The sequence below is a fragment of the Streptopelia decaocto genome (genome assembly GCF_964273445.1).
Source record: "Streptopelia decaocto genome assembly, chromosome: 7".
NCBI classification, from domain to species: domain Eukaryota; kingdom Metazoa; phylum Chordata; class Aves; order Columbiformes; family Columbidae; genus Streptopelia; species Streptopelia decaocto.
In genome coordinates, this window is record NC_138661.1 from 51,950,326 (window position 1) to 51,971,468 (window position 21,143).

Below are 21,143 nucleotides of genomic sequence, written 5' to 3' on the forward strand. Positions count from 1 at the left end.
TTCTTGAGTGCTACTTTGAGATAGCAACATAGCTTTAGGCATGCTTGGGTTTGCACTGCTGCCTATGTTCACAGGACTTGTATCCTCAACTTGTTTCTCTGCCTGTGGCTTTCAGAAACCTATTTTAAGGTCTCCTCTTTGATCAGTCCTCTTCTTTTTCCTGAAGTCTGTTTTGATGCACCAGGTGGGATCCTCCTGAGCTTCAGTTCTTCATAGCAAACAGGTTTTGCTGAGTTGTCAGCAGGTTTTGTTTGCAAGTAGCTCAAAGGAAAGTGCCCTCTGCTCTGATCCTTTTCTAGTATATCTTCTTGAAAGGCCAGTGACTATCATGTGATGTTCTCTAGGATCCACCCAATGCTCCAAACAACCACTGCACAGCACTGTTGCCCTATGGGCTCATTCACAAGGAAGGGTTTTTTTTGACTGAGAATAGCAAAATTACTGCAATAGCTTGAAGGATCTTGGCTTGTTTCTATTCTTGGGTTTTAGCTTGCTGTTTTGTGTGGTGAGAGGTCCCTGCTTCCTCAGCTCCTCTCTACCCCCCTGAACTATGTTCATACTTTTTTCCTACTGCTGGATCCCTTTGTAATTGCCTTTTTCCTCCCAAGCCCTTCTGGCTCACCCCCATGTCACTCACTCAACACCACCTCATCAACTTTTCTTCTTCCTCCTCCTTCCTGGGCTGCAGGACCTCTGAGTGGGCTGCAGAGCAAGAGGTTTTCTGTAAGTAGCAGTTTGGGCTCTTACCAACTGCCTGAAGCTGTTTGACACTGAAAAACAAGCAAACTCTGTGCCCAGCAGCATTCCCCTTCCCTTGCTCAGCACCGCAGCTCAGGCTGGGACATGTTGCAATGGCTCCCAATGCAGAGCCACTGGTGGAAATCTCCTCTTGCCTCCAGACATCTGTTTTCTCCTCTGCAATGCTCTTGTGCCAGGGGCTGTCTCTGCAGGACTTGCCATGCCTGCTGTATGTCTCTGTCCTTCACTGCTGGGGCAGAAGGGCTAAACCATGCAGCCAAACCTGCCTTCCTCTGCTTCCCACTGTGGGCATCACTCTCCCCACTGGTGATTGTCCATCCTCCATCCCGGTGCAGCAGGGCTGCATTGTGGATGCAGCCTGCTGGGAAGCCCAGTGAATTTGAGACATAAGCCTTTCCTCATTGCCACATGTGAGAGCTACTAGTCTGTTCTGGGTGGTTGTCCTTGCTGCAGGACAAAGTGGATTAAAGCACAGTTGCTTCTGGAACCATCTTCTCTGGCCAGATTCACTTAGCCTCCCAAGTGTAATTGGTGTTGGCTGTGCTGCTTCACACAAGTGCTGTGGATCTTGTGCATTCAGACTCTCGTGCACCAGCATCTGTCTGTCTGTGCTACAGTAAGGTGCCATTTTGTCGCTGTGTGGTAAGGTCATCTTTATCTGCATTAGGCTTTCTACATGTTTCAAGCTGCACTCTTTTTGATTTTGTATTGCTGTGTGGATCTTTTGCTATAGCCTTCTTTTGCAGCATGTTGAATTATCCTGCAAAAGCTTACCTGGGATCCACTCATGATTACTGGTGTGTTTCCAACCAGCCTCTTTTCAGCTTCTTTTTGGAAAACTGGGGGATTGGAGAAATCCCGACTTATGCTACTGGGGTTATTATTTTTTTTTCTGCCAGTCCCTTGGAATAGGTAAGGGGTTACAAATCAGGGGATAAGGCCAGCAAAGTGAAAATTTCAATGAAATTGAAGTTGAATTATAACTGAGCTCTTCTGATAGCATAATCTCAAAATTGGAAGACTTCAAAAAAGCAAAATGGCCTTTTGGTTTTGTTTCTAAGTCTATTAGCAGTTTGGCTTGGGGAAACTTTGGTCGGCTCAATATCCTCTGCACATGAAGAGAATGTAAAGAGCTGTGTATTGAGTTTCCTATTTGGACTAAACATAGCAATCCTATATTAGCTGTGTAGGAACATCCTGGCATATGACAAAGTCCCTTTGAGAAACAGAAATAGCTGATCTCCAGCTTCCATGCTTGTAAGCTTGTTAATGATGGAGATGTAGAAGGTGACTGTAATGCTGGAAAGCACAGCTGTCTTTTTGTATGGAGGGAGTTGGGGATTTTGTTTTAAATACTCTTTTTTTCAGGATATCAGGTACCAGTAGGTCTGTAACTATCATGATGTTGAACCTGAAAATGAGGTGGCACACTCTTAAAAGGAACCCCCAGAAACCAGCACCTTGTTAAAAACACAGTTAGATACCCACCAGCTGAAGGAGGCTCTTGCTGGTTATCATGAAAATGCTAACCCCCAGCTGTACTTAAAAAGCACTGCAAAATATGTAACAGAATTAGATTACTGCAACAAAGTTAGTCTTTTACATGCTACTATTCAGTAGACTGACCTAGGAGGACATCAAATGATGATGCCCAGTTTTTTAGGCAGGGTAACTGCTATGTGAAAGCAGGATGGATCTTATACTGTCCCTTGCCTTGGGTGAAAGGATGAGTTTCCACCTTGTTTTCAGTGAACAGGTGTGGGGTGCCCTCCACAGCACCCTTGGCGGAGGAGCTAAAAGAGGCGTGTAGCCTCTTTGAGTTCAGTTTCTAAGATTCCCCAGAGGGGATGTGAAGCAATGCAAATTCCTTCATATCTCATCAACAATTGATTTTGTTGCTAGGATTTCTCTTGTTCTTAAATAAACACAATCAAATACATTCAGATTCCATCATTCTCCTTTAAACTGGGCTTTTTCTACAGGCAATTCATCTTCACTGTGTGTCTCCCCTCTCTTCCTCATGTTACTGCATACAGTAAATCCACAGCATGAGGCTGCTGGCTTGGAGGTGTTTTATTTAATTTTATTTTTTCCTTATGCTTGGCTCTGTTGGGCAGTAAACCAGGTCATAGGTTCTCTTCTTGCTTGGTGCCCTGTAGGAACCTCCAGAGATGTTGGCCTGGTGAAGCAGCCTGGCTTCAGTTGACTGACCACCCCGATGCTGTTCTGTTAAAGCTCTTGGCATGCTCTTCAGCTGCTCTGGGTCTAAATCGGCTCACCTCGAACACGTTGGTGATTTTTGACATGGGTTTGGCAGCCAGTTCCTTCAGTTTCCGGGCATCAAAGCGTGGCTTATGTAGAAGGATGGGTAAGCGGCGGGGAAGAAAGAAGCTTCCTTCCTTCTGTGACTTCCTCTCTTCTGCTTGCTGCTGCTTCTCCTTGTTGACTGTCATCTGGTATAAAATAGCATCCCACATCCTTGTGGCCCTTGATTTAAATGGCCTGTGGTCTTGACTGATGATTGCTTGAGAGCTGTCCTCCTTGCTCTGTTCCTCCTGTCCCAGCTTTTCTGGCTCAGGCTCTGGGAAGCTGGGTCCTTCTGGCTGCACCAACAAGTGCTTCCTGAGGCGATGCCAGCCACCAGCACTGGCTCTAGGAGGTCTTGCTGCTTCTGCTGATGATAGTGCTGGTTCAGGTTTGAGGGAAGGGCTGGTGTTTGGTAAACTGGAGGTCAGCTGAGGTTGAATGACATGTTCTACCTTGGTGTCTGTGAAGGTGGCCCCTGTACTTCTAGTTTGTGCTGGAGCTGCTATCTCTAGGTGTGTTTGATTGCAGGGGGTGCTGGGTGTCAATGGTTTTAGGATGGTGCTGTCTTGCTTGGGTAATTCAGGAGCTGTCTCTGACACAGATATTTCTGTGTCACTTCCATGGGTTGTGGGCTTGTTGACATGGGCATCAGAGGTGCTGGGCTTGGGTGAAGGGGCCTTGATAGACTCTGCAGTAGGTGCAGGCTTGGGTGCTTGATTAGGAGGCTCCGCTTCTGCAGCAGAAAGGAGAGGAGGCTCCAGTGTGGGATCTGTGGCCTTGCTGTCATTGAGCAGGGTGGGTATCTGCTCTGGAGGTGGTTCAGAGCATCTTGCTTCAGCTGCTGGAGGAGATGGCCTTTTGTCTTCATGGCTGGTGGTTGCTTGCATCTGATTTGACGTGGGTGTCTTAGCCCTGGGTGGCTTGACGCTGTGAAAATAAGTGTGCACCTTGGTGATATAGGTAACCTCTGGTGCCCTTTCTTTACTGGGCATACTGGAAAGAGGAGCCTGGGGCAAAAGAGATATTGAAGGGCTGCTTGAAGAGGTAAGGTGGGTGTCTGTGCCTTCAGGCTGCTGTGGAGTCTCAGGAGCTCGTGGCTTGTGTAGCAGGGGCAAGGCTGTGGAGGTTGTGAGCGTGAGGTGTTCGGCAATGCGCCTCTGCTCGGTGACCTTCAGCGTGAAAGGCTTGCTCTTTCGGAAAGGGGAGTGGATGCGGTGAGTGACAGGCTTGACCGTGACGCGGGTTGGGAGGCTGGCAGAGGGGGGTGCTGCAGTTTCGGGGATCTCTGGTGGGAGAGCACTCTCATTGTGCTCTAGGTCAGAGCTGGCCTCGTTCACAGGTGAGAGGCAGGACCGAAAGGACTTGGCTGGCTCTGAAGCTAGGACTGCATTCTTCTTGGCTGCTTTTTTCAGCAGCTTCTGGAGCCGCAGGTTGTCCTTCCCAGGCTTTGGTAGGGTGGGAGGGGGGGAAAGGTGGTGGTGGATGGGAGCAGGCTGGATGGAGGATGATACAGTTATCAGCATTGTCATCTCCTGGAAGGAAACACAAAGCTTAGAGTTGGTGTGAGCTTAGCACTGGGGTAGACTCAAACATTCTTACATAAGGCCTCCTTTTCCTCTCTCCAAAAGCTATGTGTATGGAGTCAGTATTGTAGGAGAAGAGCATCAGTCTTGGTGTCCTTAGTCTCCCAAGCCAAGGTAGTCTCAGCCAGTCTTGAGGGTGGTGTGACAGAGCAAGAGATGTATTGGGAGGAAGCTTTATTACCAAACCTGGAACCCTCCTGCTCCTGGCATTAATGCAAAATCCAGTGAGCGCTCTTTGGCTCTTTGTTTGTGTCTCGACAAGTCCTAATGGGATTTGTAAGGAAAAGTCAAGAGAAACAGAGCAGGTCTGAAATTTTGAAGCTTTGAAACATTCTCCAGAGGCACAAATCAGGACTGTTTCATGACTTTCCAAATTCCAGTTATTAATACTCTGATACAATGTTATATACAACAGAACAGCCGTAAGCTGCATGTATCATTTGAGTCAAACTCAACACTGGCCTTGACTGATTTCAGCTGACAGAAAGACATCCCTGTGAAATGCAAGGCTTGAAAAGCTGTGTTTCTCTGGTGAGAAAGTGCTTTGTCACAACACTAACTCTGACTGGTCTTTCCTTGCTGCATCAAGCGCAGTGGTGACCTTCTCCTGCACTCAATTTAAGATAAACCCTAGCTTTCTCTTTCTTTTGGAGAGCATCACCACTGTTCTGACTGCATTATTCATTCTGCATTGGAACAGAAATGGTTTGTGGTCTGGCTTGGGTCTTATCCCCAATGGCAATTGCACCTGGACCCCCTTTGGCCAACACTGCTGGTCCTGGGGGAATGCACCGCTGCTTTTCCCACTCTCTGTTGCTAACTCACTGTCATCCCCCATTATTTCTGGTAAGCACTGGTAAGCACTGGTCAGATTACCTGCACAGTGGAGCTAAGGGTCTATGTTGGGGATAGAAAAATAAAACTAGTCTTCGTTCTTTTTCTCTTCCCGAGCAAGGCTGGGGAACATCAAACACTCTGCCTCTGACCTGCAATGATTCTTTGGCAGCCCCCAGAAAGAAATCTGACTCTACCCTGGCTCTTATTCAGCACAGAGTTGCAGAGTTTTGCTATGAAATGAGGCATAAATCACTGAGCCCCTTAATTCCCAGTGCTGGATGCAATTGAGCATCCTGAAATGAGGAAGAGGAGGCGGGGTGATGTCAGGGTTGCCTAGAGGGGCAATTGCATGTGCTCTGCTCAGTTCCTGATGGCTCCCGACTTGCTGTGGTTAGTGTGGGTGTGAAGTGTGATACCTACTGTGCAGGAAAATTATTCCGAATAAAACTCGCAAAAGTGCAGAACAGTTATTTGTGCTTGAGTGCCCAGTGTTGCCTTTGCCTTGCAGTGCTGCTGTCAGCATTGGGCTGGGAAGCTGATCTGTGCTGAGCAAGTAGTTGGTGTAACTGCCAAAACTGGTTGTGGATGGGGGAAAGAAAGGATGACTCTTCTTAAAACAAAAACCAAACCAAACAAAAAAAACCCTCAGAAATGTGCAGCAGCAAGTGAAGGCACTGAAGAGGTGGCATGTGGGAGACAAAGCCTTGAAGACCCACACCTCACCATGGTGGATGAGCTGTTCCCCAGAGCAGGTTGTGGTGGGCACTGTCTGGGCTGTGTCTAGCAAGTGGTGCAAGTGATTTCCTCAGCACAGGAAAGACATGGACCTGTTGGAGAGGGTTCAGAGAAGGGCTGCAAAAATGATCAAAGGGCTGGAACAGGCTGCAAGAGTTGGGGTTGTTCAGCCTGGAGAAGAGAAGGCTTCGGGGAGACCTTATTACAGCATTTTAGTACTTAAAATGGGTTTATAAGAAAGATGGGGATAGGCCAAGGGGTATAATGGTTTTAGACTAAGAGGGGAGGTTCAGACTAGATATAAGGAAGAAATTTTTTATGATGAGGGTGGTGAAACACTGGCACAGGTTGCCCAGAGAGGTAGTAGATGCCCCATCCCTGGAAACATTCAAGGCCAGGCTGGATGGGGCTCTGAGCAGCCTGATCTATTTGAAGATGTCCCTGCCCCCTGGTGGAGGGGTGTTGTGGACTAGATGACCTTTAAACATCCCATCCAACCCAAACTGTTCTGTGATTCTATGATTTATTTCAGCTGCAGGCATGAAAAACCTCCTGATGTTTCGGCAAGGGGGCTCAAAGGGATTTGTGCCAGCTGGGGTCGACAACTGTTGGGCATTCCCAGTGGCTTATCAGCTTCATGCTTTAGGCACAAGTCTGGGATTAGGACTTGCTCTGTTCTAAAAGTTACTCTTACAAACAAGCCTGTGCTGGCCCAAAAAAGGCTGAGAGCCCATTTGTTCATCATATACCTGCTCTCCTTCTCAGCCTTGTGGATATTCTTGATTTTTCTGGGTCAGAAAGCCAAAATGCCTCCATTGAAGAGGTGTGTAGTTTCTTTTGTGCAATTATTCTGGTTCTGTTTGTATGGGAATTGGTAATTGCAAGTATGAATTTTATCTGCTGTAGGTGAGTACATGCATCTGATGTTAGGACTGATTGTGGAATGATATTGTGTGCTCCTGTTTAGTGTGGTCTCATGGACAGCCTGTACCACAAGATGAGCTGTGGTCTAGCAGCACTGGTAAACCAGAATTATAAGGTGGACCTGTTTCAGGCTTGTGCTGGTAATACTAAAGAGGCAGGACAGTGAGCTTCCCATATACTTTTACTGTTTTCCTTGTCCTGTGGACTTCTGCACCCCAGAAGAACACAGCTTTCCCACAAGGGTCAAAGCAGGAGCTTGCCTGGGATTTTTTTGCAAGATGCTAGATGCTACTGAGGAGGACATGGGGGTTCTGGAGTGGGAAGTTTATTATATAATCTACATGCACCAGGAAAATTTTCTCTTTCCTCTTGGAGGCTGTTTTGTGCCCTATAACCTCAAGATTTTTGGTCTCTTACAATAGTCTGTGCTATTAAAATCACTCTTGTTTCTATCTCAGCATCTCATCTGACTTGAAACCTGCTGTGCTGTAGGACTTGGAGACCTTGTGGGAGGTAACTTCCACGGCATGTGACTGTGCTGGAGTCTGTGTGTTTGCCTAGTGAGGCACAGAGATGCTAAGAGACAGCAAAAGGAAATGAGCTCTTAATTTATTTGCCTCCACTGTCATGCTTTGTTGGAGTCTCCTTCAGAGCTTTATGTGCTCAGGACAAGTTCTGCAACAAGCAAGAGTTGTGTCTTCCCCCTTGCTGCATTTTGAAGCAAAAGCAAAGGGACAGATAAACTTGCTTTAATGCCAGGGGAGAAAGACCAGAACTGAAAAACCAGGAGCAATGGGGAAAACACTGCCTGAAAAAGTTGGGTGGCTTTAGGATAAACTGGAAGAAAACTGAGCTAGAAGCTGAGTCAAGGCTTTCAAAGGGTTAAGTTTCCTTGCTGCTAGTTGAGTGCTGGTGGGTGGAGGGGAGCTCACCTACTCTTGGATCCCAACTGTTCTCCTGAACTCTGCTCCATCTGCAATCAACCCCAAAGGGGGAATGGTGGGGAGACTGTCAGTGTGGAGGAGTCATTTATCATGTGATGGAAAAGTCATTTGTATGCTGGAGTCCCTTGGATGCACCAGCTGTCGCATGTGGAGCAGATCGAGAGCTGCAGGAACCCGATACTGCTGCAGATGGTCCCAAGCAGAGAGCTGTAGCAGCCAGGGGCTGTGGGAACAGGCTTTCCACTTTAGTGGCTTTCTCGGGCTGGGAAGGAAAACTGCTAATCTCCTCCTTCTTGGGAGGAGGTGCCTTGGGCAGGAGCACATCCTTCCCACTGCTTGGGCAGCCGTGACCTCTGTTGGGCATGCAGCTCTCAGCATCTGCTTTGCTATGGGCACATAGCATGGTTGGCTGTTCTGTAGCCAGAGCTTTGTGGGTTGATTCACAGGGATTTATGGCAGTGGGTGGGAGAAAGCTACCTGTAATTGCTGGGCAAGATGTAGCCCCTGTACACTGCCCAGGGTATTGTTCATGGTAGGCCAAACAGTATGTATAAACTTCTTGTTTTCTTGTCTTGCAGCTGAGCTTGGTCCTGGCTTGATGCAGCCCTCAATGCCACTACTTCCTCTGCTCCACAGAAGATAACTGAAGGATGTTTCTCTTCTCCTGCTTGATTTCAGTCTCCTCCTATTGAGGTGTGAACAACACCCCATGCTGCCTTCAGCTGGATGAAAGGAACTAGATCAACTGGCACAACCCATCCCTGTTTTAATGTTCTATGTGACTTTCTGGCTTTTTTTTTTTTTTTTTTTGTCTGGCTTTGTTCACTCTCTTTGTTCTGAAGTATAGGAAGAGAGGGATCTGATGGCCTGCTGAGCTGGCCAGGCTTTTGCTATGTGATGAATAATTTCTACTTTTGAGGCTCCTGGTGGCTGGGTGGTAGGAGAGAGGGAGCTCAACAGAAAACTGGTAAAAGAATCAGTGTTTGAAAGGAGGGCAATGGACAGATCCTGAGCTTAAGGGGACCACAAGGACTCTGTTGGTGCCAGCTGCGAGTACAGGTTTCCCCTGTTTATAACACAGCCTATGTTGCTCTACAACGTTTGTGTTGAGGGACTTCCATCTCCTGGTCTCTCTGTGTACATCAAATCATATTCAACTTAGTCCTGTGTTGTTTTTTTTTTTTTTCCCCCCCCCCTCTAGTTCCCAGGTCATCATTTAATAACAGTTATGTACCCATGCCAAAATGTTCCTGCCACTTTTCTATCCTGACAGTGGCAATGGCAGCTTTGTTTCAAATAGCTGCTACCACCTTCTCCCTGTCTAACATGGGTTGGAGGTCTCCTTTCCCAGATGAGCAGTGCGGTATTATTTCCCTTCTCTGGGAAAGGGATTTACTTTTCTCTAACCCATGGGATCCAGTGCTGCCGATTGAAACCTTCTTTCTGAAAGTCAGATGTGGCAGGCATGTTGATAACTTGCCTGCTGTGTTCCTAGAGGTGGACAAGATACCCAGGAAATAGCTGCTTCTCTTATGCTGGAAGCTGCCTTGGTGAAAAGACATCCTGGTGATGGAGTTGATCCACCCTTTTTTGGGGAGGTCAGGCCTTGCTGTGAACATGGGGAAACTGAGCCTCTGAAGACTGACACTGTGGCCTTGGGCCTGAGGTCTGTAAGTCAGGGCTCTTTCTGAGCTCTTCCACATCTTCATACTTCATTGTGTTAGCATGTCCCCAAACTACTTCTTAAAGTCTTATTCCTGCCCTCTTCCCACATCAACATAATTTTGCAACTTGTTTCTGCTGTCCTGGAGTGAGGGCAGCTTCTCTCTCCTCCTGCATCAGTTTGCTTTATGCTTAAATTTACTGTGTGTCCTGGATTTTTTTGTAAGCATTTAATAAAATTTGAGGAAGATGTTGTAACAATGGCAACTCTGAGGATTTTGTTGATGTAGGAGTTTCTGCAGAAAAGCTGTTTTCCAAGACTTTGCAACTCTCTGCTTAACTGGAGGAGAAGAAACACCAGGGTGAGTGACAAGACAAAAAGGAACTTAATGTATGCAGGCAAGTGGCTTTCTGTGTGCCTGCCCCGTTGAGGAGATCATTGTCATCTTGCTGCAGTCTTCATAGTTATTGTGGGCAACTGACTGTAAAATGGGAATGATCAATGTTTTGGTGAATGATGGAGCAGCATGCAGAAGACTTCTGATGGAGTCATCAGCTAGGAGAAGCTGAGAGCTTAGTTTCACAACTAATAGACCTGAGCAGCATCACAGGCTTCAACCAAAATCACTGGCAATGTCAGCTATTAAAAAACACCCCCCCAAAAAACAAAACAAACAACACAAAAAAACCCCAAATGAACAACAAAAACCCCAAACTCTCTGTAGCCTGCTTGTATGGCTGAGATGAGGTCAATATAGCTGTCTGTACAGGAACTCAGCACTCTAATGAGCTGACTACCCTATCTGGAACCATCTAATAAGAAACCTTTTTATGGAGATGACCTTCCAAGTAATAACACTTCTATGTTATTTCTGCAGAGGCAGAAAATAGTTTGTGCTGTCTTTACCTGTGCTTTCCTAAAGTGTTGGGAACAGGAAAAAGTTCTCATATATCACTTCTTACTGTCATCTTTCTGCTTATTGGTACCCTTGTCCTCTCTATCCTTTGCTTCAGCTTCTCCTGGAGGTAAGAATTCAAGGAGTCTGTGCTCCTCAGAGAGCACTGAGGAGTATGGACACAATCTTGTCTCATCTCCCACTCTTCAACTCTTTCTCTGCCATGCTGGGATTTTCAAGTGCACCAGAGCAGTGGCAATGGGGTATATAGAGATGTACCAGCTTGAGGTGAAAGCAGTGCTGCTGTGCCCTTGCATACAGGTGAACTGGTTGCACCAATTTGTTTCAACTTTGTTCTGCAGTTGGCTGGTGGAAAGGATGGCCAGAAACTTTTCTGTTATTATTCTTGTGCCCTGCCAGCTTGGAGAGTGCAGAAAAGGCCCCGAAGGCTGCATGTGTGAGGTTCCTTCTCTACAGAGGGTTAATTTGCAGGGCATATTTTCCCCACTTAAAGCCCATGTGGACCTAGATGTGGTTTCAACAGAAACAGCTGCCATAATTCAGGTTCTGGCTGCAGCACAGAAATGAGCACGATGTAGAAGCTCTCTGGGGAGACAGGAGTGCTTTAGTGGTGGTGTGGAACCAGGGAAAGACCTGGTTTGCAGGTGATGGGTGTAGCTCTTTGAGATACCTGATACCTATATCTGCTAGGGGAAATCTTTCCACGATTAAATTAACTTTATGATGTGCTCTTTCTCCTCATGAAATAACATGGTGTGCATGTGGTGGGGGGAGTGTTGATGGGTTTACTAGAGTAGTAGAAAGATGCCCCAAAGAAGGGATGCTGCAGCCCAGGTGCTCTGGGTGTGTATCTTGGGCTATGCCAAGAGGGGATGAAGGCTCATTTCTCCCATCAGTAGCAAGTGACAGGTGGTGTGGCTGGTTTCAGAAGAAAGCATGGTATCTGTGAAGTGCCTTCTGCTCGCCTCTTGCTAAAATGACAAGCTCCTGCAGGTGAATTTGCTGTGGAAAAACCACAGCATAATGACTGTGGTGATGAAGTTATGCAGCAACCTTTGTAAAGCCAGCCTGCTTCCAACTCTCCTGTGCAACTCTGTGTGTTGCTGGGACCTGCACTCTCCTAGGGATGTGAAGAGCACTCCTGGGGACTCGTCTTGCTTGTGTGAGTAAAGGAGAGCAGACTGTGCCTCTCTGTAGCAGTTAACTGGTCTGGTCTTATTCAGTAGCTGACTGATCCCTATCCTTCATATGTTAACTTTTCACAATATTGTATTATTTTGCAGCATTGGCATATCAGAGGCTCTCATTGTAAGATCTTAGTTCTATCTTTTTATGAGACTGTTGCATTTTGAGCACAACAAGGACAAACTAAGTTGTTGAGTGAGTCTTTCTTGCAGGATTAAGCTTCACCTCAAAGCCTGGTGGAGAAGAGCGATGCTTTCCAGATCCCTATATCTGTTGGCTACTTGTGTTCCTCGTTCTGTTATGCTATCCCATCCCAAATTACCATCCCCTTGGCAGGTCAACAGTGCCTCAAGAGAGTGGCTGGAACTTCTATGTGGGCTTTCAGTGCTCTGTGGGCTTTCAGTGCTCTGACCTTGAGGCAGACACCAAGGTGTTGCTTCTCTACAGTTTATTCTTTATCTGTCCTGTCTGTTTAGATTATGCAGAAGGAGAATGTCATTTTGTACAGCGTCCATTCTTCAATAAATCCATGGGGGCTGCAGTAATAGTGAAATGTGCTGCTTGTCTTTCTATAGTAGGCTTCAGTGCTGCTTTTTTTTCCAACAGACTTTAATGAATGATTCTATGTGAGGTTACACAAGGTGGGATTGAAAAACATGGCTCACAACCATGGCAATGCCTACTGCTTGCAAGCCGTAAAACAGCATTATTTAAACTCAGGGAAAGCTTAGCTGATGGAAAATTCAAGACTGTTTTGAATATTATGTCTTTATATAGTGCTTGTTTTGTTTTGAAATGGGGAAGTTAGACTTCATCTGGTTCTCTTTCCAGGTACAGAATAATTATATGTTCAGTTTTATGACCATCCTTATGTATATATGCTGGCTAATTAACAGATCTCTGCTCAACTCTTCCTTGCAGCTCTGTACTGGGCCTCCAGTGAGCTGGTGGACACAAGAGTCTAAAGTTTCCAAGTGACTTTGTTCCTTGAGATATGTCTGCAGTTTCTGCTCTTTGAAGGAAAGGTCAGACTCAGAGACACCTGGACCTGAATGTCAGAGCTTCTCCTCCAGCCACCACTACCTTAGGGAAGGAAAATAAACAAGCTCAAAGAGTGGGGCAGCTATAAATAATGAGGTGGCAACTGACCTGCTGCTGAACAAGGCTCTGAGGTTCATCTATTGGTAACTCTTGCTGGTTCAACACACTTTTCTCTAATGCTGCATCATATGTATATTTTAAAGCAGGTAAAGCTAGCACAACTGGAGCTAGTATTTGCTTCAGAAATGATGGACCTGTTACAAGGATCCTATGATGATAATGAGACAGACCACAAGTGATTTTCCTGTGATTTTTGCTTTGGGACCTCTGAGGGTTTTAGTTGCTGTGAAACAATTCGATTTAGATCATAAATTTCAGAAACATGCTTAATCTCTTCACAATAACTCTAAGTAATAGTGATTTAGCAATGTTAAAGACATGCACTCTTCATCCTTCAAATAAATAGAAAGAAAGTACCATGGGTTTGAGGCTTTTCAGGGTGATGGGAAGAACAGAGGAGGAAGTTGAAGCAAAGTAAGGGGAAAATATAACTGAGATTGATATGAGCAGCCATTTTAGAGCACGAAAGCAGCAAGGTGCTTGGCTGGCTAGGAGTCTTTCCCCAAGGTTGTGGTGAGGCTTTGGGTGGCTACTGTGAGCACCTCAGCTGGTCTTCTGCCTCACTCTACTCTTCTGGGGACAGCCCAAAACAGCAGCTCCGAGCATTCATTCTGGCTCCCATCCTGCTGCTCAGGCTTCATCCTCACTGGCTGTCTTGTTTATTTAGATGTAAATTGTCTGAGGATAGATATGTCTCAAATGATCCAGCCTGGTCCCTTATCTTCAGAGAGGCATCTAGCCTAGATCTAGGGTGTCCAAGGAGGATCTCTTGAATCCCACAGGGACTGTCTCACGTGGCTAAGGCAGATGGAGTGAGCACAAAGCAAACACTGTAGTGATGGAGCAACAGTCTACCACAAAAATCAGGAACCAATATTAACTGAAGAAAGGTGGAATTTAGTACTTACCGATGTGTAATTTTTTTCCATCAGCAATCACTTGCATGTTGGATGCATCATGTTATTTTGTTCCGTTTATAAAATTAACAGGTCATTGTTCCTTTGAGATCATCTCAGGTGCTATTTTCTAGGTGATTTTTAGAGCCCTGTAGGTAAGTTCAAAACATCAGATGGAAGAGAATATTTACAGTAGCAAATAAATACAAGAAGGTTCTCAAAACTAAATAAAATGGTTCCTTTTTGAAAGCATGAAAAGTTCGATTTCCTACAATTAGTGTGAAGAAGGGCTATTGAGTACTACCATTGCATGCTCCCAGCTTTGTCCTTGCAGAGTTCAACATCTAAAGTACTGGTGAGGTGAAGGGCAGATGATGGTAATGTTGCCAGGACAGTTATTCTGGCCGAGTGTCTCCAGGTAAGGAAACCAATTAGAGGCTTTTCAAGTTTGCCAGTGAGATTTGCTGTTTTGCAAAAGTCAGGGTTGCAAAATGTGAATTTGGAGATGTTCTTTGATTGTTACTGTCCCTGGAGAGGAAGAGTGCAAGTTCTGGAGCTCTCTGCTTGTTCCTGGTGAGGGATGTGCTGTATGCGGAGACTGCAAGTGTGGAAAATGTTGCGCTTGGAGCAGAAGGAGCTTGGGATTGATTCGTTTGGTGAATTTTGATTGGGGGTTTGTGTGCAGTTTGAGTAAAATATCGGGACTGAGACTGCTAAAGTGAGCTGGTAAAGATGGCATGAATACCTGCCTTTGCCCTGGCTGAAAGCATGCAATGCTTAAATGCCATGCCGTTATTTACCACCTCTTGGTCCCTGGATGTTTCAGCCCCTTTTTCAGTTGCCATCCCAGTTTGGGCTTTGCTTTTTCACAGCTTTTCAGGAGTATTCTAGTGTGAGTGCCAAGGCAGCTGGTAGGTTAAATGTGTTCACAGGGAGATGCACTTATGCAAGAGCGGTTTCTTTGGAGGTGTCCAAAAGCAGCTTGACACATAGGTTAAGCTTGGTCCATTCTGTCTGGCTTTTAAAATGCTGATGAGCTATGCCAGAAAGCCAACTCTGAAGGCAAATTCTTGTCTCTTTTCCAGTCCCACCCTGCTAAGCCTTGTTGCTCACTGACCCACTAATGTATCTCTAGCCTGACTTTGAGTTACTCTGTCATGGATCAAGATAGCAAAGCATTTTCTGCATCAGTCAGAGTTGTGGACTGTCTGATGAGGCCGATTCTCATGGAAGGGATGCAGATGCTGGTATCTTTGGGTTGGTATTGGAGGCAAGTTCTACTTTTGCTTTCTCCTTCTCTGCCTCCCTCATGACTGATGAGATCACACATGCTGCTCCTTAGAGCAGTGGTGACCTGTGGAAGGATTGAGGGTAGGTGCTCAGTCCTTCGTGCAAATACCATAATGCGATTAATCCCTGTTTGAATGATGACTTCAAGAACTCAAATCTGCCATTGTCTTTTAGGAGTGCTAGTGACTTTGTGTGTCTCCAAAACTGAAAATGTTGCTGGGGAAAAAAAGACGACAATAACAACCAGAGCCAACCCAACAGGAAACTCAGGGAAAAAAAAAATAAATCTCATTATGAATAAGAAAAATTCAACATAATTTTAAAGTGCCCAAGAACACATTGTACCCTACTCTGCTACTGTCACCACTGAAACCACACCAGCATAATGAATGTGTTTGCAGTATGCACTGGATGAATGATGCCAAAGGCTGGCTTATGTTTCCATCTGACACGGAAGCAGGAGTTGTTTGCACAAGAAGTAAGGAGAGATCTGAACATGTAGAGTTTCTGCTCTTGCAGGCTAATAGGGGATAAGATGGGGCAGATTCTCCTACTGACCAAGTTTCACATACTACAGTCCTCCACAGAAGCATTGACTCTTTCTCTCCATATGCAAGGAGGAGAAAAGCAGTGTCAGGAAGGTGGCTGGAGGTGTATGTAGGTAATTTGGTTGTTAATAAGAGAGAGCTTGTTTCTTGCCTTTTATTCTACTTTTCATGGCCCTGAACTTTTGAGATGTCATGGAGCCACCATAAGGAGAAGGTGTTGGCACCCTGAGGTTCCCCTGACACCCTCTGGGATGTATGTAGGCGAGCCCACAGCCTGGTGAATACTCACTCTCCCCTGTATCTGAGCAGCTGCACCGGGTCTCTCTGAGCTGGGGGAGGGAGAGACCAGCTGAGGACCAAGATCCCTGGGCCCAAATGCCAAGTGAGCATATTAGAGGAGCCGAGGGGAAAGCCTGGTCTCTGCTTGGCCCATTTGAGTTGTGTTTCAGATTCCTCAGGAACCTGTCATAACTAGTAAAATGGCAGCAGTCTGCTGATACTTCTGTAGAGGAGCTGACTTTAAAATTGAAGGTTATTCTGATCTCTTCTTGACTAGCTGCCTAAAACAGGTCATTAGATTTTACTGGGGAACAGAAAATAATTATATATAGCTATTCTGTCCTTTCTCTGAGTGTACTTAGTCGCTATTTAATCTGCCTTTTTATTGGTAACTGCTTCCATTAAATTGGAAAGAATGTTTCAGTGAACACAGGGCATCTACCATAACCTTGAACTGCTGATTGAACCCCACAGAAGAAACCCTTTCTCTAGGGTGGGACAGAGAAGAAAGGGGGGTGGAAACTGGAATTTAGTTTTCCTTCCCAAATGGCTTTTGTGAGTCCCATTTCCCACCTGCCTTGAATCATGGTAAAAAGTTTATAATTGAAAGTGTCACAAAACATAAAAACAAATATCCCCACCCTTGCCCAGTCAGCTTAATCAACGTGTTTTCCTGGATAACTTCAAGTATTTCAGCACTGTTTGTGTAAGTGGATGAACATGCTAAAAACAGAATAGCTGTATCATGCAAAATAATAGAAAGCCGTTGCTCTGAAAACATTCAATTATAACTTCAGAGAAGGGGGAAAAAATAAAATCAGACTGTGAATAATGGAACAACTCAAGTAAAAAGTGCATTCCTGGCAAACAGTTTTGCTTTGGGTAACAACCATTTTCGGATAACAGAAGGTGTCAGTGAAAGCTCCTCTGCAGCTCCAGCATAAAGGTGTAAGTGCAGAGTCACAGGCAAGTTTTGCTGAGGAAGGACCTCAGGAGGTCCTCTGGCCCAGCTTGTGGGCCAAAGCAGGATCTGCTTCAGTATTACATCAGTTTGTTCAGTATTGGTTAGTAGTTGGTGAATAAGGGATAGGTATTTTTTAATTTCAGGAGTTAGATCTCTCCTAGGTTGTCAAAAAGCACATTTTATGGGAAGGATATAGCTGATTTTATTTACAAACTCTGTAGTCTTCAATGAATGTAAAGCTGCAAGTAGGATTTCAGACTTAGATGGCTGTGGAGGTTTATAGATGTACTTTTACAGCACTTTTTCAGCTTGCTGGCTGAGCACCATCCAGCTGCAGGAGGCACTGATCCATGGACCGATGTGCAGAGCACATGGGGGCTGAGGGTATTAAAAAAAAGAGACAAACACTTGGCAAAAGTGTGCATCTCTATGCAATTTGTAAAATTATTGGGGCTAATGTGTGTGCACTGTATTTAAAGGCATCTCTTCATGAGTGCACTGGCTGCTGCAATAGGTCAGCCAACAGCCAGAAAAGATGAGAAGGGCTGATTACGGCTCCCCTGCAAGTGGCCCCGCTATGCTGTATATTCCTGCGGCCCATCTCAAATAACCCGTCTGGGTGCTCCTACCTACTGAAAAAAAAATGTGATATTGGGGTAGGTTACCTAGGAGAAACTTCTCTAGAACTCTGCCCCAGCATCCTGTTCCTATTCAAGGAGGAATGCTGGTTTGTTGTATCCTCTCCCACGTAGAGATGCTGTCACTGTAAAAGCATACAAGGCTCTGGTATGAGGTGAGCAGGTAGATGGTCTTTATGCAGTTTGGGACCCTGGTTCATGTCTGTGACCTGCTCTCTTTGGCCTTGGTGCTGTCTCCTAACCTGGCAGCTGGCAAGAGGGGCTTCTCCAAAGACAGGTGCTTGCTGTGCCCTCACTTAACAAAATCTGATAGCTTTTGGTAGAAAGGAAGCAACCTCCAGGATCATCTCTCCCTCATCTGGTTCATGTGACACAAACCATAAAATGAGTTGTGGGCAATGAGCCTTGGTTGTGAACCAGATGATGACAGAGCAAACAGAGGATGTGGGCATGAGATAAGCCCTCTTCCAGAGGGGTGGAGCAGATCCCCTCAGTCCTGGGGGGAAGAGGGAGCTGCACCACACTGACACAGGAAACAAGATGCACGATGTGGACATGAAGGTGCTGGCAGAGGCAGCCTATGGGATGCGCAGATGTCCTTTGGAACAGTACTAAGCAGATGGGCTATGATTGTAGGGGGTGGTGAAGGGGAAGGCAGGGCATGGACATAATGCATAATGTAATGATGGACATTGTCTGGAGGAGTTACCCAACATGTCCAGATTAGGAACTGACATGAGTGCAGGTGCATGTGTACAGGATCTGAGGAGATGCTGCAGGTAGCAATGTTTGCATCTCACCTATGTGAAAACAGATCTGCAGCAGGTAGAAATGTCTAGTTATTTACCTGTCATTCCTGTAGCCTGCATCAATGTTACATTTTTTTTCAAGATGGTTAGAGAGAAATTTGAGTGATGTGGAGTGCTTCACTCTCACTGGTGCACAAGCAGAGACACTCCCGTGGAGGCTGTGCAACCCTGCAAGATTCTCACATTGCTCTTGCCAACTGACTGGCAGCAAATGGGCCAGACGGAAGCATGGGAGCATTCAGCCTCGCATCTGCTCAGAAGCCCAGGCGTTACATGCATTTGCACACACATGCTTCCATTTTAACTGATTGATCCAACCCCTGGTGTGGGAGACGTGAGTCACGATGCCCTCTCAGCAGCAGGGACAGTCTATAATCGGCAGGCAAAGGAGGCCGGTGAATACCATTACCAAACCGGGTCCACTGCATGCATAAAAGGAGAAACAGCTGGGGGACTCCCCTTCCATGCATCCCTGCTCTGCTGCCAGTTGGGGCAAATATAATATTTCTTGGAGACGTGCCCAGTTAGTGGAGCACCCAAGGAAAACGAGCCAGCGGAAGATGGCAAAAGTGCTTGATGGTGCCGAAAAAGCAGCATGAAAATTGGTTTACTGCATTAGTGCTTTTGGCAGTGCTGGGGTGGGGGAGCACAGGCCACAATACCTGCCTTGGCCATGCAGCCCCATGTGGGTGTCACTCTCCTTGGCAGTGTGGGGTGTCCACTACAGCTCATCCAGCCAGCAAACCTTCCGACCAAAGCCAGGGCACTGAGGATGGATGCACTGTTCCCCTCCCACCCAATTAGTAACAAAAGCACTGACTTGAGCTGGGTTGCAGGAGGGAGGCAAGGGGATAAGCTGCCCGACAGCCAGAGAATACAAGCTGGAGAGGGGATTTTTGCTCGTGCATGTTACCTGCTGAATGGGAGGCTGCAGCGCTGTGCTCCCGCTCCTCGGCTTTAAAAGCTCATCTCTACATCGTTATGTGGGGACCCTTTCCTGCAAGCGGCAGGGAAAGAGTGGGCAGGAATGGATCTGTGACCCAGGTCAAAAATATCGCCTGCTCCACAGCTCCTAAAGTTTTTCTCTGCCCCTGCAGGCTGGGAGAAAGGGGGTGCTGGAGCTGCCAGGCACACCAGAGGACACTGCTGGGGAGGCCTGCCAAGGGGAGAGTGGTGGGAGGGAGCAGATGGGGAGCTGAAGCCTGTAAGGGTTAGTGAAATGGAAACTGCAAGCTGGAGGGTTGTGCAAGGCACTGCAATCCTCTACCGGCACTACCATGCAACTGCGGAGGGTGCTGGGGTAGCTAAACCCCTGCAGGCACATAAAGGATTCTGCGTGGGGTCCAGCCATCTGGGGTTTGCCCTAAGATGTCCTTACTTAAATAATGCTTTTTTATTGTGCTAAGAAGGGCTCTGAGCTTGGCTTGAGGTCAGACAAACTCTCTTGCTGCGTTCCTCCTTTCTTGCTTTTTGTTCCAGGTCTCCTCAAGCCCAGACGCATGGCAGAGCCCTGGTGGTCTTAGCAAAAGGTGGGTGCATGCCGCACACCATCCATGCACAAACACACATGTGGCACATGTGATATATGCTACTGACTTCTCATACGCCCCATGGCCGCTCACTTCAAAGAGTGTCGGATGGCAGAGGGTCCCCAAGCCCTTGCACAGGTTCTAACCCCGTAGCACAACTGAAGCCCTGTACATGTACCAGGGCAGCAGGGAGGAGCCCCTTCCCAGCCGGGAGAGCAGAGTCTGCTGCTGTGTGTAGAGATTGCAAGAGCCGGGGTGCCACGACCGTGCACCACATGAGGCTGTGGGGGCCCCACAATTTGTTTCTGAGGTGCCTTTGCCTCATATACCCCTCTTTAAGCTCTGCCTGCCTGGTGGGGTTGTAAATATAGAAACATAAGCCCTGGACTGTTGTGTGTTGTGTTTTTTTTTTTTTTTTCTCCAAACGTATCCCTCCCTTCTTAGCATCATCTGTGCAATTCCTCCAGCTGCTCCTATACATGGTATGACCTTTTCTTCCCCTTTTCCTTGCTCCCCTCTCAGTCTCTCCCCCGCCCCATCACTGCTCCCTTCCCTGCCCAGCACAGGGGATCTGGGGCCAATCGGCTCCTCCAGAGGATCAAATGTCACTATAAGTTGAGAGCTGCATCACCTTGGGACGCTCGCAGATCCCAGCCTGCCTGTCCCCTTCGTCAGGGAGCTCAGCACTTCTCTCAGTTCTTCCCAGGTAAGTGGGAGCCCCAGCAAGGGGTGCTACTGCGGGGGTAAAACCATAGAGGGGCTGAACCTTGATTTGAATAGAAAAGTATCATGGGAGGGTTGGGGTCCACAGGATCCTGCACTGGATCCTAAGGAAAAGATACTTTTCTTTCCTGACTTTGTTGGGCATCACACAAGGCTTGTGTCACCTGCAGAGACTTGGGTGCTCTGAACTCTCAAGGATCAGTGGTGGGAGAAAAGACCCTCCCAAAACCGCACTTGGGAAACTCCCTCCAGCAGGAGGGGGGAAATGCTGACCTTACCTCTGCTGGTCATCCAGAGAAAGGGATGTCCAAGGTGGGAGAGTTGAAGGGCAGAACCATGGGGGAGCTGCTGGCAGACAAGTAGTGCTGTGGGGCTTGAGGGAGACCTGAAAAACACAAATGTGGTCATGGAAAACTGCCCCCTCTCACAGAAAAGATGAAAATTGGGGGAGAA

At 46.8% G+C, this 21,143-nt stretch overlaps 2 protein-coding genes across 3 annotated transcripts in view; one reads left to right on the top strand and one right to left on the bottom strand.

Moving 5' to 3' along the window:
• LSP1 (lymphocyte specific protein 1) overlaps positions 1 to 10,018 on the top strand; it is a 54,740-nt gene extending 44,722 nt beyond the window's left edge. For both annotated transcript variants that reach the window (XM_082057471.1, XM_082057472.1), the window contains exon 11: positions 8,668 to 10,018. The gene's annotated coding sequence lies outside the window, so the exon portion shown is untranslated. The remainder of the gene's footprint in view (positions 1 to 8,667) is intronic.
• On the bottom strand, positions 2,700 to 19,538 carry PRR33 (proline rich 33). Its single transcript, XM_082057470.1, has 3 exons — positions 19,352 to 19,538; positions 13,923 to 14,059; positions 2,700 to 4,598 (listed from the first exon to the last, which is right to left on the bottom strand). The coding sequence occupies exons 2-3, from the start codon at positions 13,941 to 13,943 to the stop codon at positions 2,958 to 2,960; spliced, it is 1,662 nt and encodes a 553-aa protein (XP_081913596.1). The 5' UTR covers positions 13,944 to 14,059; positions 19,352 to 19,538; the 3' UTR covers positions 2,700 to 2,957.
• Between the last annotated feature and the right edge of the window lie 1,605 nt (positions 19,539 to 21,143).